General features: G+C 40.2%; 1 protein-coding gene across 1 annotated transcript in view; it reads left to right on the top strand.

Moving 5' to 3' along the window:
* Window positions 1-15,323, top strand: part of CTEXP (kinase family with ARM repeat domain-containing protein) — a 341,359-nt gene that overhangs the window by 80,066 nt on the left and 245,970 nt on the right. Inside the window, exon 5 of the mRNA XM_089436322.1 lies at window positions 14,395-14,517. Coding sequence (XP_089292448.1) covers window positions 14,395-14,517 — 123 coding nt within the window. The remainder of the gene's footprint in view (window positions 1-14,394; window positions 14,518-15,323) is intronic.

Raw genomic sequence — 15,323 nt, 5'->3', positions numbered from 1 at the left:
AGAACCTTGAAACTAACCTTATTTGCCTCGACCCTCTAGGTAGGTACCTCGGCCCTCCTTCCAGCACTTCGACCTTCTAAGAATGACCCTGAAACAACCTTCAATGCCTATGCTGTTTTGTCCCTCTTTGTTGCGGCTAAAACAAAGAATGTCCTCCTCTCCAACGTGCTGTTCTCTTGTGTTTGTGTTGCAAAAATTGATGAGGAAATGTCCTCCACTCCACCTCGTATATATACACATAAGGAGGGCTCCTTAAAATGTCATAATAGGGCTTGAACAACTGTCATATGTCTTCTTAACACCAAGCCGACCTAGACTCCTCATGTGCAAACCCAACCATTAACTTCAAAAATTCATATCTCTGTTTTTACCACTCAGAATTGGATGATTCTTGTTGCGTTAGATTCGTCTCGCCGAGAGCTATCATCCTCATCCATCACATGTCGAACTGTGCTCATGGTTTTGGCCCAAATCCTGATGGGTGCAAAATCCCTACCTTGGGTTCCAAGCCGACAAGTGACTCTTGTGGCGCAGTGTCCTCCAATCCCAGAACCCTAGGGCTTGGAGTACCTCCCAAGCTACTAAAAAATCAACACTTTTGACTTTTATAGACTCAATGACAAATCCTAGAAGCTCTTGATGGGAGCTTGACCTAAAATAAATTTCCCTTGAGCATGAAACCGATGCCTCAAGAACAATAATAATACATTTATTTTTCTTTTCACTAAATACATGAAATCAACATTAAATATGTCATTGTGAAGACCGAACCTAGTTACAAGTTTCAACAAATTGTGCCTGACAGGGAATTGGTGGTTGTAACCCATAGAGCTCTTCCTCCTATTTGGGAAACCTTCATTACCACTATAAGCGATAACAACAGTTTTCTGTCATTTGATGATATTGTTTGAAAGCTCACTTAAGAAGAATCAAAGATGGTCTCAAGGGGGAAGATACAAAAGCACGAAGAGGGAGAGCCCGCTGCATTCGTCACTCATGACAAGAAGAAGAAAGGAAAAGGAGGTCCATCAAGTTCAAGAAAGCCTCCTCCTCAAAATTCAAATAGAAGGAATGGAAGAGTCAAGAAATCGTTGCACATTGAGTGTTACAATTGTCATATGAAAGGCCACTATGCTCGAAATTGCCCTGAGAAGAACAATGGTCCTCGCTACGACATTAGAAGCAACAATAACAGGGTTAATAATCAAATAAGAAGAGATGATTGAAGGAATGATCGTAATGGAAGAGATGATAGAAGAAGAAGAGATACCCCAAGTGATCGTGAAGAACCACCGTCCTCAAAAGAAGTCAATATATTCCAAGTATGAAAGTAATGCTGCGAATCAATCTGAATATATTCTTATTTCTGCTTTCACTAGTTCCTCTCCTCCGGATTCGTGGGATATTTGGTTGGTTGATAGTGAGGCCACTCATCATTTCTTTGGGTATCAGGATTTCTCTCTAATTTTGTAGAGAGGGAGTCAAATTTGAAAATTATTCTTGTAGACAACTCCACTCATCCCATTAAAGGCTTTGGGTTTGTCAAATTTCATTTGGATCCGGGGAATTTGTTTTGCTCCATGGTGTGATGTATGTGCCAAGATTGAAGAAGAATTTGGTATCAATATCTTCTTTGGAAGACAAAGGGATGAGGGTTGCCTTGATCAAGGGAAAGGTTCTTACTTGGCCTGTTGGATCCCCTATGAGAGATGCATTTACATTGGGATCGAGATTTGAAGGACTCTATAGAGTCCCTGGTAGAACTCTTGTAGAATTGGTCCATGACACTAATCATCAAAGCAAGCTATGGCATCGAAGATTGGCCCATATAAATTATGATGCTCTTCCAAAATTGAAGAAATTGGTCTTTGGCATTCCTGATGTTCAAGCCCAACATTATGGAGTATGTCCAAGTTGTGCGAGTGGAATGAAGACAAGGGTACCATTTCCCTCTAGCGACAACAAGACAAAAAACATCCTCCAACTCATTCATTCTGACATATGTGGTTCAATGCCCGTACATTATATTGGTGGTCATCTCTACTACATCACCTTTATTGACGACTTCTCAAGAAAGACGTGGATATATTATTTGAAGCACAAGGATGAAGCCTTTGAAATGTTCAAGGAGTTCAAATCTTTGGTCGAAAATCAAATAGGGAAGAAAATCAAGATCTTCAGGTCTGACAATGGTGGAGAGTACATTTTGAATGAGTTCATCAATTTTTGCAAGAAGGAAGGTATCAAGAAATAGACGATTGTGCCCTATAATCTTGAACAAAATGGAGTAGCTGAAAGAAAGAATAGGTCTATTGTAGAAGCCGCTCGTGCCATGCTCCATGATCAAAAGTTGTTGAAGTTCCTTTGGGGAGAAGCATCAAATGCTACCATATATGTTCAAAAGAGGGTGCCTCATCAAGCATTGGACAACAGGTCCTCCGAAGAAGAGTTCACAGGTGTCAAGCCTAATGTTGGCCATCTCCGTATCTTTGGCTGCCTCGTATATTTCCATGTGCCGAAGGACAAAAGAAACAAGCTGGAAGCCACGGGAAGATAAGGCAAGTTTGTTGGATATTATTAAAATTCTAAAGCATTTAGAATATATTTTCATGGTTAAAGGAAGGTTGAAATTAGTGGGGATGTAACGTTTGATGAAGATGCTGCACTTGGGAAAGAAAGGGACCTTCCTCTTCTTCCTCCCCCTGAGAAGAAGAATGATGATATGGATGCTTTAGATGGTCCTTCCGTGCTTGAATCTGAGAGAGCCATTGTTGATGATCCCATTGAGAAGAGGCAGCTTTGGATTCGTGACACGTTACAGGATGACAAGAGACACGTTCCCATTTGAAGATCATTTAGAGAAAGCAAGAAGGCATGCAGGTACCAATGATATGTTATAGTTATGAGCACTATGATTCGAGCTGAACCTCCCATGTTTGAAGAATCTGTGAAAGAACAAATTTGGAAGGATGCTATGGCCGAAGAATATGAATCAATTATGAAGAATGACGTATGGGATGTTGTGCCGAGATCGAAGGGAAAAAATGTGGTGAGTTCAAAATGGCTATTCAAGATCAAACATGGAGTTGATGGAAGCATTGAGAAATATAAGGCAAGGTTCGTGGCCCGAGGATTCTCCCAGAAAGAGGGAGAAGATTATGACGATATATTTGCACCTGTGGCTTGATATACAACCATTCGTTCAATAGTTTCTCTTGCCACAAATCAAAGCTAGACCCTTCATCATATGGACGTGAAGAAAACATTTCTTCATGGCATGTTACAAGAAGAAGTGTACGTTGAGCAACCACAGGGATTTGAAGTAGAGGACCGAAAGACACATGTTTGCAGGTTGAAGAAGGCATTGTATGGTTTGAAGCAAGCCCCCAAAGCATGGTACGCCTGCATAGACAATTATTTGGTGAAGATGGGATTCACAAGAGGCAATGCTGATCCCAACCTCTACTTCAAGGTAGTCCAACGTATGCGGTTGATTTTCGTTTTATATGTTGATGATCTATTCTTGACAGGTAGTGAGTCTCTTATTGTATTAGTGTAAAAAGAGAGTTAGCCTCTGAAATCGAGATGAAGGACCTTGGACTCATGCACTACTTTCTAGGCCTTAAGGTGTGGCAAGGGCCCAGTGAGATTTTCCTTTCACAAGGAAAATGTATCGTGAAGCTGATGGAGAGATTTGGAATGACAAAATGTAAGTCCTTGTGCACACCGATGGAAATGAATTTCAAGAAGTTATGTGGAAAAGTTGCAAAACCCGATTTGGTGAATCCATCCGAGTATAGACAGTGGATTGGGGCTCTGATGTTCTTAGTGAACAACTGTTTGGACATATGCTATGCAGTGAACCTATGAAACCAGATTCGTCCCCCAGGCTCGTCGTGTCCTGAATTGGGCAAATCGGACACGATTCCATCGGATTTGTGTCATTCCGAATGTGTCCGATCGGGACACGATCGAATTCGGATCGTGTCTCAATCGAACACGATGTGTACTGATTTTCAGATTCGAATCTGGAATTTAGCAACCCACGTGGTGTTATAAAGGCAGTTGTTGCCATTCTATTTTCACATTGACTTGTTTAGTTTGTTGTGGGTGTTTGGGAGCAAGGAGCAAAGGGTGTGTGAGTGTTTCAAGGAGATTCAAGCAACAGGTAAGTGCATTTTCTCTCTATTTTTTTTGCATTTTTATTAAGGCAGTTTGCATGTGCATTTATTTTACAAATTTGTGCATTTTTTGTTTATTTTTTTACAGCATTCATGGCTCACTCAAGGGCAGTAGGGAAGGGGCAAAGGGAGGGTGTTAAATTATGGTGTGTTCTATGCTTAGAGCAATTTACTTCTTTTCTTCTTATTAGCCACAGATTAGCAATCACATATACATTAAGTAAAGTGCATATAGAACATTAAACGATCAAAAATATACTCTTTCGGCACATGAAAATATACTAGACGTTCAAAAATTATAAAATGAGATACGTTAGGTTTCTTACCAATGAACATCTCTTCGGGAGTCTTGGAGCCCAATACTTGATGAGGGCATTGATTTTGCACATATGCGACGGTATTTGCAGCTTCGGCCCATAGAAACTTCGAAAGTCTTTGTTCGTGAAGCATAGCACAGACAACTTCCACAATCATATGATTCTTCCTTTCCGCCACACCATTCTGCTAAGGAGTATATCGTGTTGTAGTCTCCCTCTTAATGCCAGCCTCTTTGCAAAAGTCATGGAACTCATTGGATTCATACTTAGTCCCATTATTAGTCCTTAAGATCTTGATCTTCTTTTCGGTTTGATTCTCGATCAAGGCTTTGAAGTGACGAAACCAAGTGAACACTTCATCCTTCTTTTTCAAGAAGTATATCCAAGTCTTGCGAGAATAATCATCTGTAAAAGTGAGGTAATATAAATATCCTCCCAAAGAGTTCACAGGCATCATACCAGAAATGCCTGAGTGAACCAACTGCAATATATCGGAGGTCTTGCTTTGGCTTGAGGGGAATGGTCCCTTTTTGAGCTTTCCTTCGGCACATCCAGGACATACACCCTCTTGCTCTGCTCAGAACTCAGGGATCCCTGTCACTATTTTTCTTGTACTGGGTAGAGCTTTATAATGAAGGTGAGCAAACCTCTGATGCTGTAGTTCGGACTGAGGTGATGTGTCACAAGACATGACACCCAACGAACTTCCTGCAACTTGATATAATGAATCGACTCGAAACCCAACAGTGAAAGCTTCCTTAAAATTCTTTTTCCATACATGTACCTTGCCATCGATGAAGGTTACCTTGTAGCCTTTGTCCTCCATTGCCGAAACAAACACCAGGTTCTTTTTGAGATCAAGTACATATAGGACTTCTTACAAATGAATTGTATTACCCTGATTCAATTGAAGAGTGACATTCCCTACGCCTTTCACAGGATATTTTGCATTGTCCCCAAGAACAATTTCTAGGTTGCTCTCATTTTCTATCAGATTGGAGAGAGCTTCTTTGTAACCAGTGAAGTGCGTTGAGGCACCACTATGAATAAGCCAATTTCCCAGCGAGTTCGGGGGAGCAGTAGTAGAGAGGGCCGCTGGTAGACAATATTCATCTTGCATATTGTTAACAACATTAGATTCATACCTGGAGTATCTTGCCTTCTTGAAGGGTTGTCCTCTTCCTTGATTTCCGACATTTCTTTTACCTCTGCCATTGGACCTGCCATTCCTTTGATTGCTTTGAGAGTGATTTTGGTCATCATCATGGTGTGAGTCCATTTTATCAGGGCACTCCCTCGCATAGTGGCCCATTTTGTTCAATTGTAACATTGACCTTTTCTTCCACCGTTTGGTCTAGCCTTTCCTTTGGATTTAGCCCCAGAATTGTTTCTTCTTTTAGCATGAGAAGAAAAGGCAGAGGGATGGCCTTTAAGTGCGGGCATTTCTTGCTCTTCCATCCTTGTCTCTTCTTGAATACATCTAGCCATCAATTCCTCAAATCCCGGGATGACCTTATTGTTGAGAAGAGTAGTCCTGAATATATACCATTCAGGTGGCAGTCCTCCAAGAGTTGTGATAGTCATTTCCCTGTCAGGAACTACTTCCCCAATAGATAGGAGATCATTTTTGATCTCGGTGATCCTTAAGAAATATGCTTGCATACTCTCATCTTTGCCCTTCTTAATTTCCTTCAGCTTATTTCTAAGGAACAGAACTTGATTTGCATCATTAACTTTAAATAAACTCACCAGTCTATGGTAGATTTCCTTGGAGGTTGTCAACTCGGAAACATAGGCCACGAGGAGCTTGTCGACAGAGTCCCGGATGATCTTCCTTGCTTTGACTTCTCCCTTGGACCACTTGATTTTGGTAGCAGCGGATGCATTTGATGGAGGCGCAACAACATTGCCTCTCACATGGTCCAACACTTCCTGATCTTCTAAAGTCAGATCGAGAGACATCTTCCATCCGTGATAGTCAGACTTCTCACGGAGCTTGTCTTCGGCGGGGAAGAGTGTTGAGCACTCCATGAAGTTTTTAGGATAGCCTTGCCAACCTTCTCTTTGGGCTGATTGCTCTTGCTTGGGCTTTGTCTTCACCTCGGCTCTGATACCATGCTACATTATGGTATGTTCTATGCTTAGTGCAGTTTACTTCTTTTCTTCTTATTAGCCACAGATTAGCAATCACATATACATTAAGAAAAGTGCAGATAGAACATTAAACGATCAACAAAAAACAAGCCAAGATAAGAGACACAAGATGTGGCGGCTAGCCAGGGACAAACCCCAATGCGGGGAAACCCTTTGATCAAATCTTCTTTTATCTTCAATAGTTCAACAGAGAGGAATATTACAAAATCAGAATTTTGTAATTTTATTTCAGCAGTAGCAAACCCTAGATCAGCAAAGTCAAATTGGGTCAAACGAGTTGAAATTGACCTCCAATATGCTTGGTCAATTTCTGGTCAACTAGCCCTCGAACAACCTGAAGAAACAACCCTTGAATAACCCCAAAACATAGTCAAACTGCTGTTGACTGAATTCAACCTGCTGCCCAAAACTAGGGTAGTCAACGCTGGTCAAACCTGTGGACGGATTGCCTTGATTTTTGTGCCAAAATCTGCGGCCTGCCTAGGAGAGGCAGCCACACCAAAACCACACCCTTGATGAGTCAACTCTTGGTCAACGCAGGTCAAAGAGACCTTCAGCAGCTTTTGCGTCCTCCTTGCCCTAATGCGTCCTCCTTCCCACGTGTGAGCTGCTCCTTGTATAACCCAAAGTTAAGGAGAGAGAGAGAAGAATGAGTGAGATGAGATGATGAGAAAATGAATCAATCTCTCTTGTATTTATATGATTCACTGGGCATGTGTGCCACACATTTCACTGCTGGCCGACCTTGACAATTTGTCAAGTAGATACAAATAAATTCATATCTCCATAAATACTTGTCGGAAGCAGATGATATTTAAATCAATCATACACCTCTCGACAAGAGGAATCTATGAAAAATATCAGTTGCCATAAATGAGGTGACCCACATGGAGTTTAGCCCTAGTTGCCAATTTTAACAAAGGGGAAGAATGTCCCCATTGGAGATGCCCTTCCTCTCCCAATTTCATCAGGGTTTGCTGCAAGTGTTTCCTCAATTGCAAGTGGGGCTGCAACAACAACTTCAAATGTTGAGGGAAGACTTCCTCCTCAAGATAACACATATCCCTTGTGGAAATATGTCACAAGAGAGCAAGGGCCAGGTAGCAAGGTGAAGGGAGGAGGCAATGTGAGTTGAAAATGTAGTTATTGCCACACTACTTTCACGAGCACATATTTCCGTGTGAAAGGTCATTTGTTGGATTTACCAAGTTGTGGAATTGAAGCTTGTACAAAGGTGCCTCTGCCAAAGAGGAAAGAAATGGAAAGAGAGTCCAATCTTGGTATGGCAAATGTGGTTGCAAAATCTAAAAAAACCAAGAATGATGACGCCCTTCCATTCTTGAGGAAAAGCAACAACAAATTTCCATTTGAGAGTTCTGGTGGGGGACAAGCAACAAAAAGAAAGGCAATTTCACTTGGTTCAATGGACAAGCTTTTCAGAAGGAGAAACAGGAAGAGCTTGATCTCACCATTGCCTTTTTTTCTATCAAAACTTCATATCCGTTAATGTTGCACACTCACCTCTGTTTATTGAGATGTGCCAAGCTCTAACTCAAGGGGCTCCATCAGGGTATGTGCCTCCTGGGTCAAAGAAGCTTAGAACCACATTGTTGACGAAGGCAAAAAAAAGAGGTGGAAAAAATGCTTGAGGCTATTAAAGCATCATGGCCAACTTCTGGGGTTAGCATTGTTTCTGATGGATGGGCAGATCCAACACGACATCCACTCATCAACTTTATGGTGTCTTTCTTGAATGGTCCAATTTTCTTGAAATCAGTGGATGCACTTGGACAATACAAGGATGCACAATATATGGGTGAGTTGTTTATTAAAGTTATTGAAGATGTAGGTGTTGATTCTTGTGTGCAAATCATTACAGATAATGCACATGTGTGCAAGGCTGCTGGCATGATTGTGGAAGCTAAATATCCACAAGTGTTTTGGACATCTTGCATTGTCCATTCATTGAACTTAGCATTGAAATCAATTGCTTCTGATGTTCTTTGGATTGGTAACATTATTGAGGATGCACGACATATCCGTAACTTTTTACAAAATCATATAAATGCCCTCACTATCTACAAGGAGTACAACAATATATCATTGTTGAAGATTGCAGATACACGGTTTGCCTCTTCATTCATCATGTTGAAGAAGTTGAGGGAGGTCAAAAGCGCTCTTGGGGCCATGGTTATTTCAGAGTTTTGGTCTTTTTGGAGAAGGACGAATCAAGTAGCCTCTAGAAGAGGGAAGGACACAATGTTAGATGATTCTTGGTGGGAGAGGGTAGATCTACTTATTAAGATCATGGACCCTATCATTTCTTTGCTTTGATTTGTAGAGACAGACCAACCCATCCTAGGAGTGGTTTATGAGGGATGGGATTCCATGATTGAGTCTGTGAGAAGCATTATTTTACAGAGTGAGTGCCCCGAGTATGAGGCATCATGAGAGGCCTTCTTCACCACCATACAGGTTATTCTTGTCAGCCGATGGGACAAGAATTGCACACCTTTACATTGTTTAGCTCACTCATTGAACCCAAAATACTACAACCATGAGTGGCTGAATGGTGGACCTTCCCACAAATTCCCTCCTCACATGGATGGTGAAATCTCATAGGGGAGGAAAGATGCGTTCAGGCGGGTTTTTCAGGATAGAGCATCCCTTGATGAGGTGGAGGATGCCTTTGCAAAGTTTTCCACTGACACTTGGTCGATTTGCAGGATATGATCAACTTAGAGACAGGGGGGCTAAGAAGCCCTATTCTTTGTGGGCGAATCATGGGGCAACAAGCCCTCCTCTACAGCAGTTAGCCATGAGGCTCCCCTCTCAGGTGACTTCATCCTCTTGTTGCGAGAGGAATTGGAGCACATATGGGAATTTGTATAGTGTCAAGAAGAGCAGGCTTGAGTGGTCCAAGGCAGAGACAATGGTGTATGTGCACACCAACCTTCGTCCTATATACAGGCAGAGGGATGAGTGGTTGAAGGGAAAGTCAAAGATGTAGACTTAGGCTTGTAGACTTGTAGTTGTTTTGTATTTGCGATTTACATTTTCCATTGGCATTGCACTAGCTATGTAACACATTTTGATTTTGATGACTTAATGAGAAAACTACAATATCTTTATCCTACTATCTTGTCTTTCTCCTATTGGATCATTGATGAATTGAATATGTATTATGATTTATCATTTATGTCACAATTGTATTTGTATGCATAATGTTACTTTGTAAAACTTACATCTAGATGAAGATTTATGTTTGAAATCAATGAATTTGTATCATGAATGAGAATTTGTGTAAGAAATATCTAATTTTTAATATATATATATATATATATATATTTTTTTGATAAAATAATATATAACATATCCAAACGTGTCCTATTCCGGGGGGTCAACCTATCCATATCTGACAATCGAATCCCCGTATCTGTCGAATCCTGAATCCCCATGTAAGGTGACTTAGCAATGAACACGTTGAGTCAATTCATGACCGAGCCTCTCCATGAACATTGGATTGTTGCCAGAGACATTTTGAGATATTCGCATGGGATATCATCCTTGGCTTGACATATTCTATCAGATATGTTCGACTTCATGGATATATCGATGTTCACTGGGAAGTAAATGTTGTCGACAAGAAGAGTACGTCTGGATGTTGCTTTAGCTTAAGATCTGCCATGATATCTTGGATGAGCAAGAAGCATAAGTCCATAACATTGAGTACCATCGAGTCAGCAGCAGTTTGGTTGAAAAAGCTCTTTGGAGAGTTATTTGAGCAGGTCCTAGACACTACAGTGATATATTGCGACAACAAGATTGGGATTCGTCTAGTAGAGAATCCCATATTTCATGACAAATCCAAGCACATAGAGATCCGATATCATTTCATTTGAGACATGGCGCAAAGAGGAGCTGTTAGACTCCACCACATATCGATAGATGAGCAAATTGCAGATATTCTTACCAAGGCTTTGCCAAAAGGGAAGTTCTTGGTCTTCAGAGAGCAACTTGGACTGACAAATGTGACCCCTCTTGATAAGGGGCATCGCTGATCGAGGACATTGAGCCAACTCTTCCCCCTTGTTTGAGCTGTTAGGGTGAGGAGTTGAGATGGAGGGATCCTGGGTTTGAGGGATCTCTGAACAATAGGGCATCACCCCTATTTGTTACCCATAGGGTCAGAGATGATGCTCCCCTATCTTGGTCTATGCAATGTATACCATAGTTGGCATCATATCCACAAGTAGGGCTTTGGGATTACCGCTCCTCGTTTGGCCAACGAGTTGAGAGAGAGTTTGGGGGTGTACGATCCTTACCTTTGGTAAGTTGGGTATCTCACCCACGCTGATTATGATGCAGGTGTTCTACCACATGACTCTGAAGGTCATTGTTGGGAAGATCGACAAGCAATATGATGGATGTGATCCTTTCCTTTTATAGCAAGTAATATCTCGCCCATTGATTACATCATGGGATAGTTGTGATCCTTGCTTGGTAAGTTATATCTCTCCTATTGCTCGATGAGATGACTTGGGGTGAGAGTGTCCAATAGGATCTTCCCCACCGTCATATACCTGGGGTGAGTGTGTCTAATAAGACCTTCCCCACTGTCATAGACATGAAGTTAGAGTATCCAACAAGTTCTTTCTCATTGTCTGAGAGGGTGGTAGCTTTAGCTCCTCGATGATTTTTCTTTTTTTAGATTTGAGAATGTTTCAGTAGATAGAGTTGAGTCAGAGATGGGACATGATCTGATGAAAGGATACATATGATTATTGCATGATGCAGTTGGAATTTCTCCCTAGATGAGAGGGAGTGTTAATTTGGCAACTCAGTGACAAATTCCAACCATGGGACTGAATTCCTCTTTTCGAGAGGACTAATTTTGACTATTGAAGCGCTTAATTTGGACAAGGGAAAGTGCATTTTTGAATTGAAGCCCACAATGTCACATTTGATCAGGTCGACCCTAACAGGAAAATGGACACCCTTGGAAGTCTATAAATACAAGTGACCTCAAGCTCATTTGGACATCACCAAGCATCTTCTTCTTCTCTTCTTCATTGATTGGTTCGCACAGATCTGAGGCTCAGTCGAGGAAATTGGTTCGTATAGGTCCGGGATTGCAGGGTCAAAGCTCACGTGTGTGTTAGGGTTTTGGTTTTCGAGCCCAGGCTTGACATAGACAACTTTCGGCTATAACTACAAGTACGCAGACTCATTCGTGCGGTTGGAAGCTCTAAACCACACACACCTATTCCTCTGTGCGGTTGGGCTCCAGGGTTAGAAATTGACATTTGATTGCAGTTGACCATAGTTGACCACAGACAAGAAAAGTTGTCTCTGATCTGGATTGATGCTGGGAACATATTTTTGAATGTTGTTGGGTTAATTTTGCTAGATGATTTTGTGTTGGCTCATTGTACTCTCTGCTGAACATTTTATGACAATCTAATAGAAAAATAATTACAAAGGGTTTTCCCGATAGTGGGTTTTTCCATGGTTATTGACTGAAAATCTGGTGTCTCTTGTTGATTGTCTTCTTTGTCAACGCATTTACTTTCTATCTTCAATTATTGTTGATGATTGGAAATATTATTTATTGATGGAAAATTGTTGATTGAAAAATTGATTTGAGCTAAAGTAATTGAAACAACATAAAGCAATTTGAAATTTAACATAGGACCACATTTCTCACCCAACTTGCGAAGTTTAGATCCTCACTTGTGGTTAACACGGTGACCTTGTATTCGTCAGGGTCACAGTCCTTGCAACGCTGGAGGCATTTTGGTGTTTAGAACCCCAGGGTAGGTATCAATAATAAGACCATAGCCTTCTTCCCCTGGTTTCTCTCCACAACCTACATTTGAGACTAACTTCGAAACAATTGAGAGAAAGGATTCACTTAGAATATGCATTTAATCTAAAATTAACCAAGAGTTTGCATTTCACTTAGTTCTAGGTGTCGCGTCCCATATAGGATAGTTTTCATCCTAGTAGAGACTGTTCATCTGGTAACCTGGAAATTAATCTATATTGTGCAAGTAAATTGACTCCTAAGGCATTGGTCTTTAATTGATTAATTCCGATAAATCTAACCAAGTTGTGCTAAATAATTAAAATTTCCAATTATTTTGACCAAGTTGCTAGGCCATTCAGTTGTGTATCCCAAATTTATCATTTCATCCATAGGGACTGCCCCCCCTAGCTTGCTTTAGGGGGACAGCTTAAATGGATAGAGGGTCAAGTGACAGACCCTGTGCTGAGCGTTGTCGCATTCACGTGTACAATTTGGGCGACAACAGGTCCTCATTTGATCTCATTAACCTAAAGGATCTACTTATACTAATCAAGACACATCTGTTTATGGCTCGACTACATTTTCTCCATATAAATTCAAACCCTCTTTATTTGTATTCCTTGATTCAATCACCTTTGAATTGGCACCGGTCTTAGCAGCTCACCTTTCACTACATTCTAAAGTTGATGGATACTCCTTATCTAGGGATACTCCTCTCATGCTGGAGGAGAGGCGGCCTAAAGTGAGAGAGAGAGCTACTGTGGTGACAGTGGGTAGCCACTCTGAGTTCCCTTGCAGTTGTATTTGTGTTTTGGAGCTTTGCCACTTGGAAGTGCAGGTTTGGGAGGTAACAGTACCTATGACTTCCTAACTCCATCTATATAAATATCATTTATGTAATTGGAGGTATGCTGAGTAATGTTGTCTTGTATTTGGGAGGTTGCCACATTGAAGTGGCAAAGTAATGCCATTCTGCAGTGACTTATTTGCTACTATGACTCCATTTTTATGTTGGAACTTATTATCCTTCCAAACAATAGGAAGGATTCAACGAAGATTGAAGATGGGGAGGATGCAACGAGCATTGACGACAAGGATGATGTTGTGATGACTTAAGGCATGAAGTCTGACGTGAAGGAGCCTAGATGGTAGATTTGAGATAGAGCACTTGATGGAGTTTAGTTCAAAGGTATTTATGGCAAAGAAAGGAAAAAAATGATTATGCCCTTAATTTTCAGATGTACAAAAAGTAAAAACATTTTTACGGGAAATCTTCAGAAGCTGTGCCCCTGAAGACCCTGTTCCCAAAGATAATGATCATGCTACCCCCCAAAACGCTGCAATCATCGTGCTCTCAAAGATTGTGCTGCTGAAGACTGATCAAATTTGTTTTCCAATGAACACCCATAAACTTTCATAAAACACACTTGAAAGTTACTCTGTAGTAAGCGGTTTTTTTGTTTGGCAACTGTATAAATTGCAATTGAGGAAATTGTGGTTTAATCTTTGCCATCTAATGAATCTTTTAAGTTTTAACATATTATACACAGGATTAAGTACAAACAAGTACAGAGAATGAATGTGACCTATTGGGAAACATATAACCAGTATAGAGAGTGGCTATTACATGAGACGAACAGATAAGCAAGCAAAAATATGTCTTTCATGCCTATAATGGTACAGAAGGTTTCCAAGCTTGAGAAGTTATGGATATTTTCATTTTGTGAATTTCATCAAAACTTCAATGAAACTTCTATATCTATCTGTCTAAAGTGATAGAAGAATATGATACTCCAGAAGATTTATTTTTCCGAGTATAGAGAAATGCATTGATGGATTGTCTATTTGGCCTCTTGAAAGCTTCTTTGAATAATATTGCATTGTTTGATATGACTCTTAATCTATGTCGGTGTCATATTGAATTGATTTGCAGGTTCATGGTAATGTATGTCTGGAGTCTGTGGTGGTAACACCGACATTGGATTGGAAGCTTCATGCTTTTGATGTTCTCTCTGAATTTGATGGGCATAATGAAGCTGCTACTGGACCCATGCTGGTATGATACACTACTTGTTTAAAAAGTTATTTTTGCTGTGATGTTTTCTTGTTTAAAAAGTTATTTTTGCTGTGATGTTTTCTTTTTGATCTATGCTCATGCTTCAGTGTTTTGATTATGGTTCTTAGCAGAATACTTGGTTTTCTGGTTTCTTGCCAAAAGTTTAGGGTGAGAAAATACATTAATCATAAATCTGTTCTTTTTGCAGAAAAATACTTTATTGCAAAGCCTTAAACATCTGTTGTAGATTTTACTTTGGATGGCTTTGGGATAATTTATCAGCTTTGTCAATCTATGCTTGTTCCAATCCTATACATTTTGTCCCCAGCAGTTAATCATTGATCATTGATATCAAGAATTGTGCATAAACATTAGAATCAATATAAACTAACATTGATACATTATATCGATTGAATTACAGCAGCATTTCCTTTAAGTAACAGCAAGATTTGACATAAAATCCTTAGTTTTGGCCTAAAAGAATTTTCATGTTTAATATTCATCATTTATCTATTTTCTCCTATTCTGGTCTAACAAGATTCCCCATTTAAATATGAATATCACCCTAACTGCTATGCGACTAATTTAATTTACATGAAGCAAACCTAATTTTTGCTATAAATATATAAATCCCTAGAACATTTTAAAATATTTACAGAATTCTAACCAATTATTCATAGATGATATTTTGAGAATCAGAAAAATGAGCCGAGGTTTCTACAGCTGTAATATAATGATGGTTTCTTAAGATTTTCCTTGGTTAGTGCCATGTTGATTTTTGTGTAGCATCAGGAGGGATTCCTGTA

The sequence above is a fragment of the Pinus tabuliformis genome, chromosome 5_2, assembly GCF_031772625.1.
Source record: "Pinus tabuliformis cultivar Carrire ecotype Pingquan chromosome 5_2, CPIR1, whole genome shotgun sequence".
NCBI lineage: Eukaryota > Viridiplantae > Streptophyta > Pinopsida > Pinales > Pinaceae > Pinus > Pinus tabuliformis.
The sequence above is the reverse complement of the archived record's forward strand: the minus strand, read 5'-3'. Positions and strand labels throughout refer to the sequence as shown.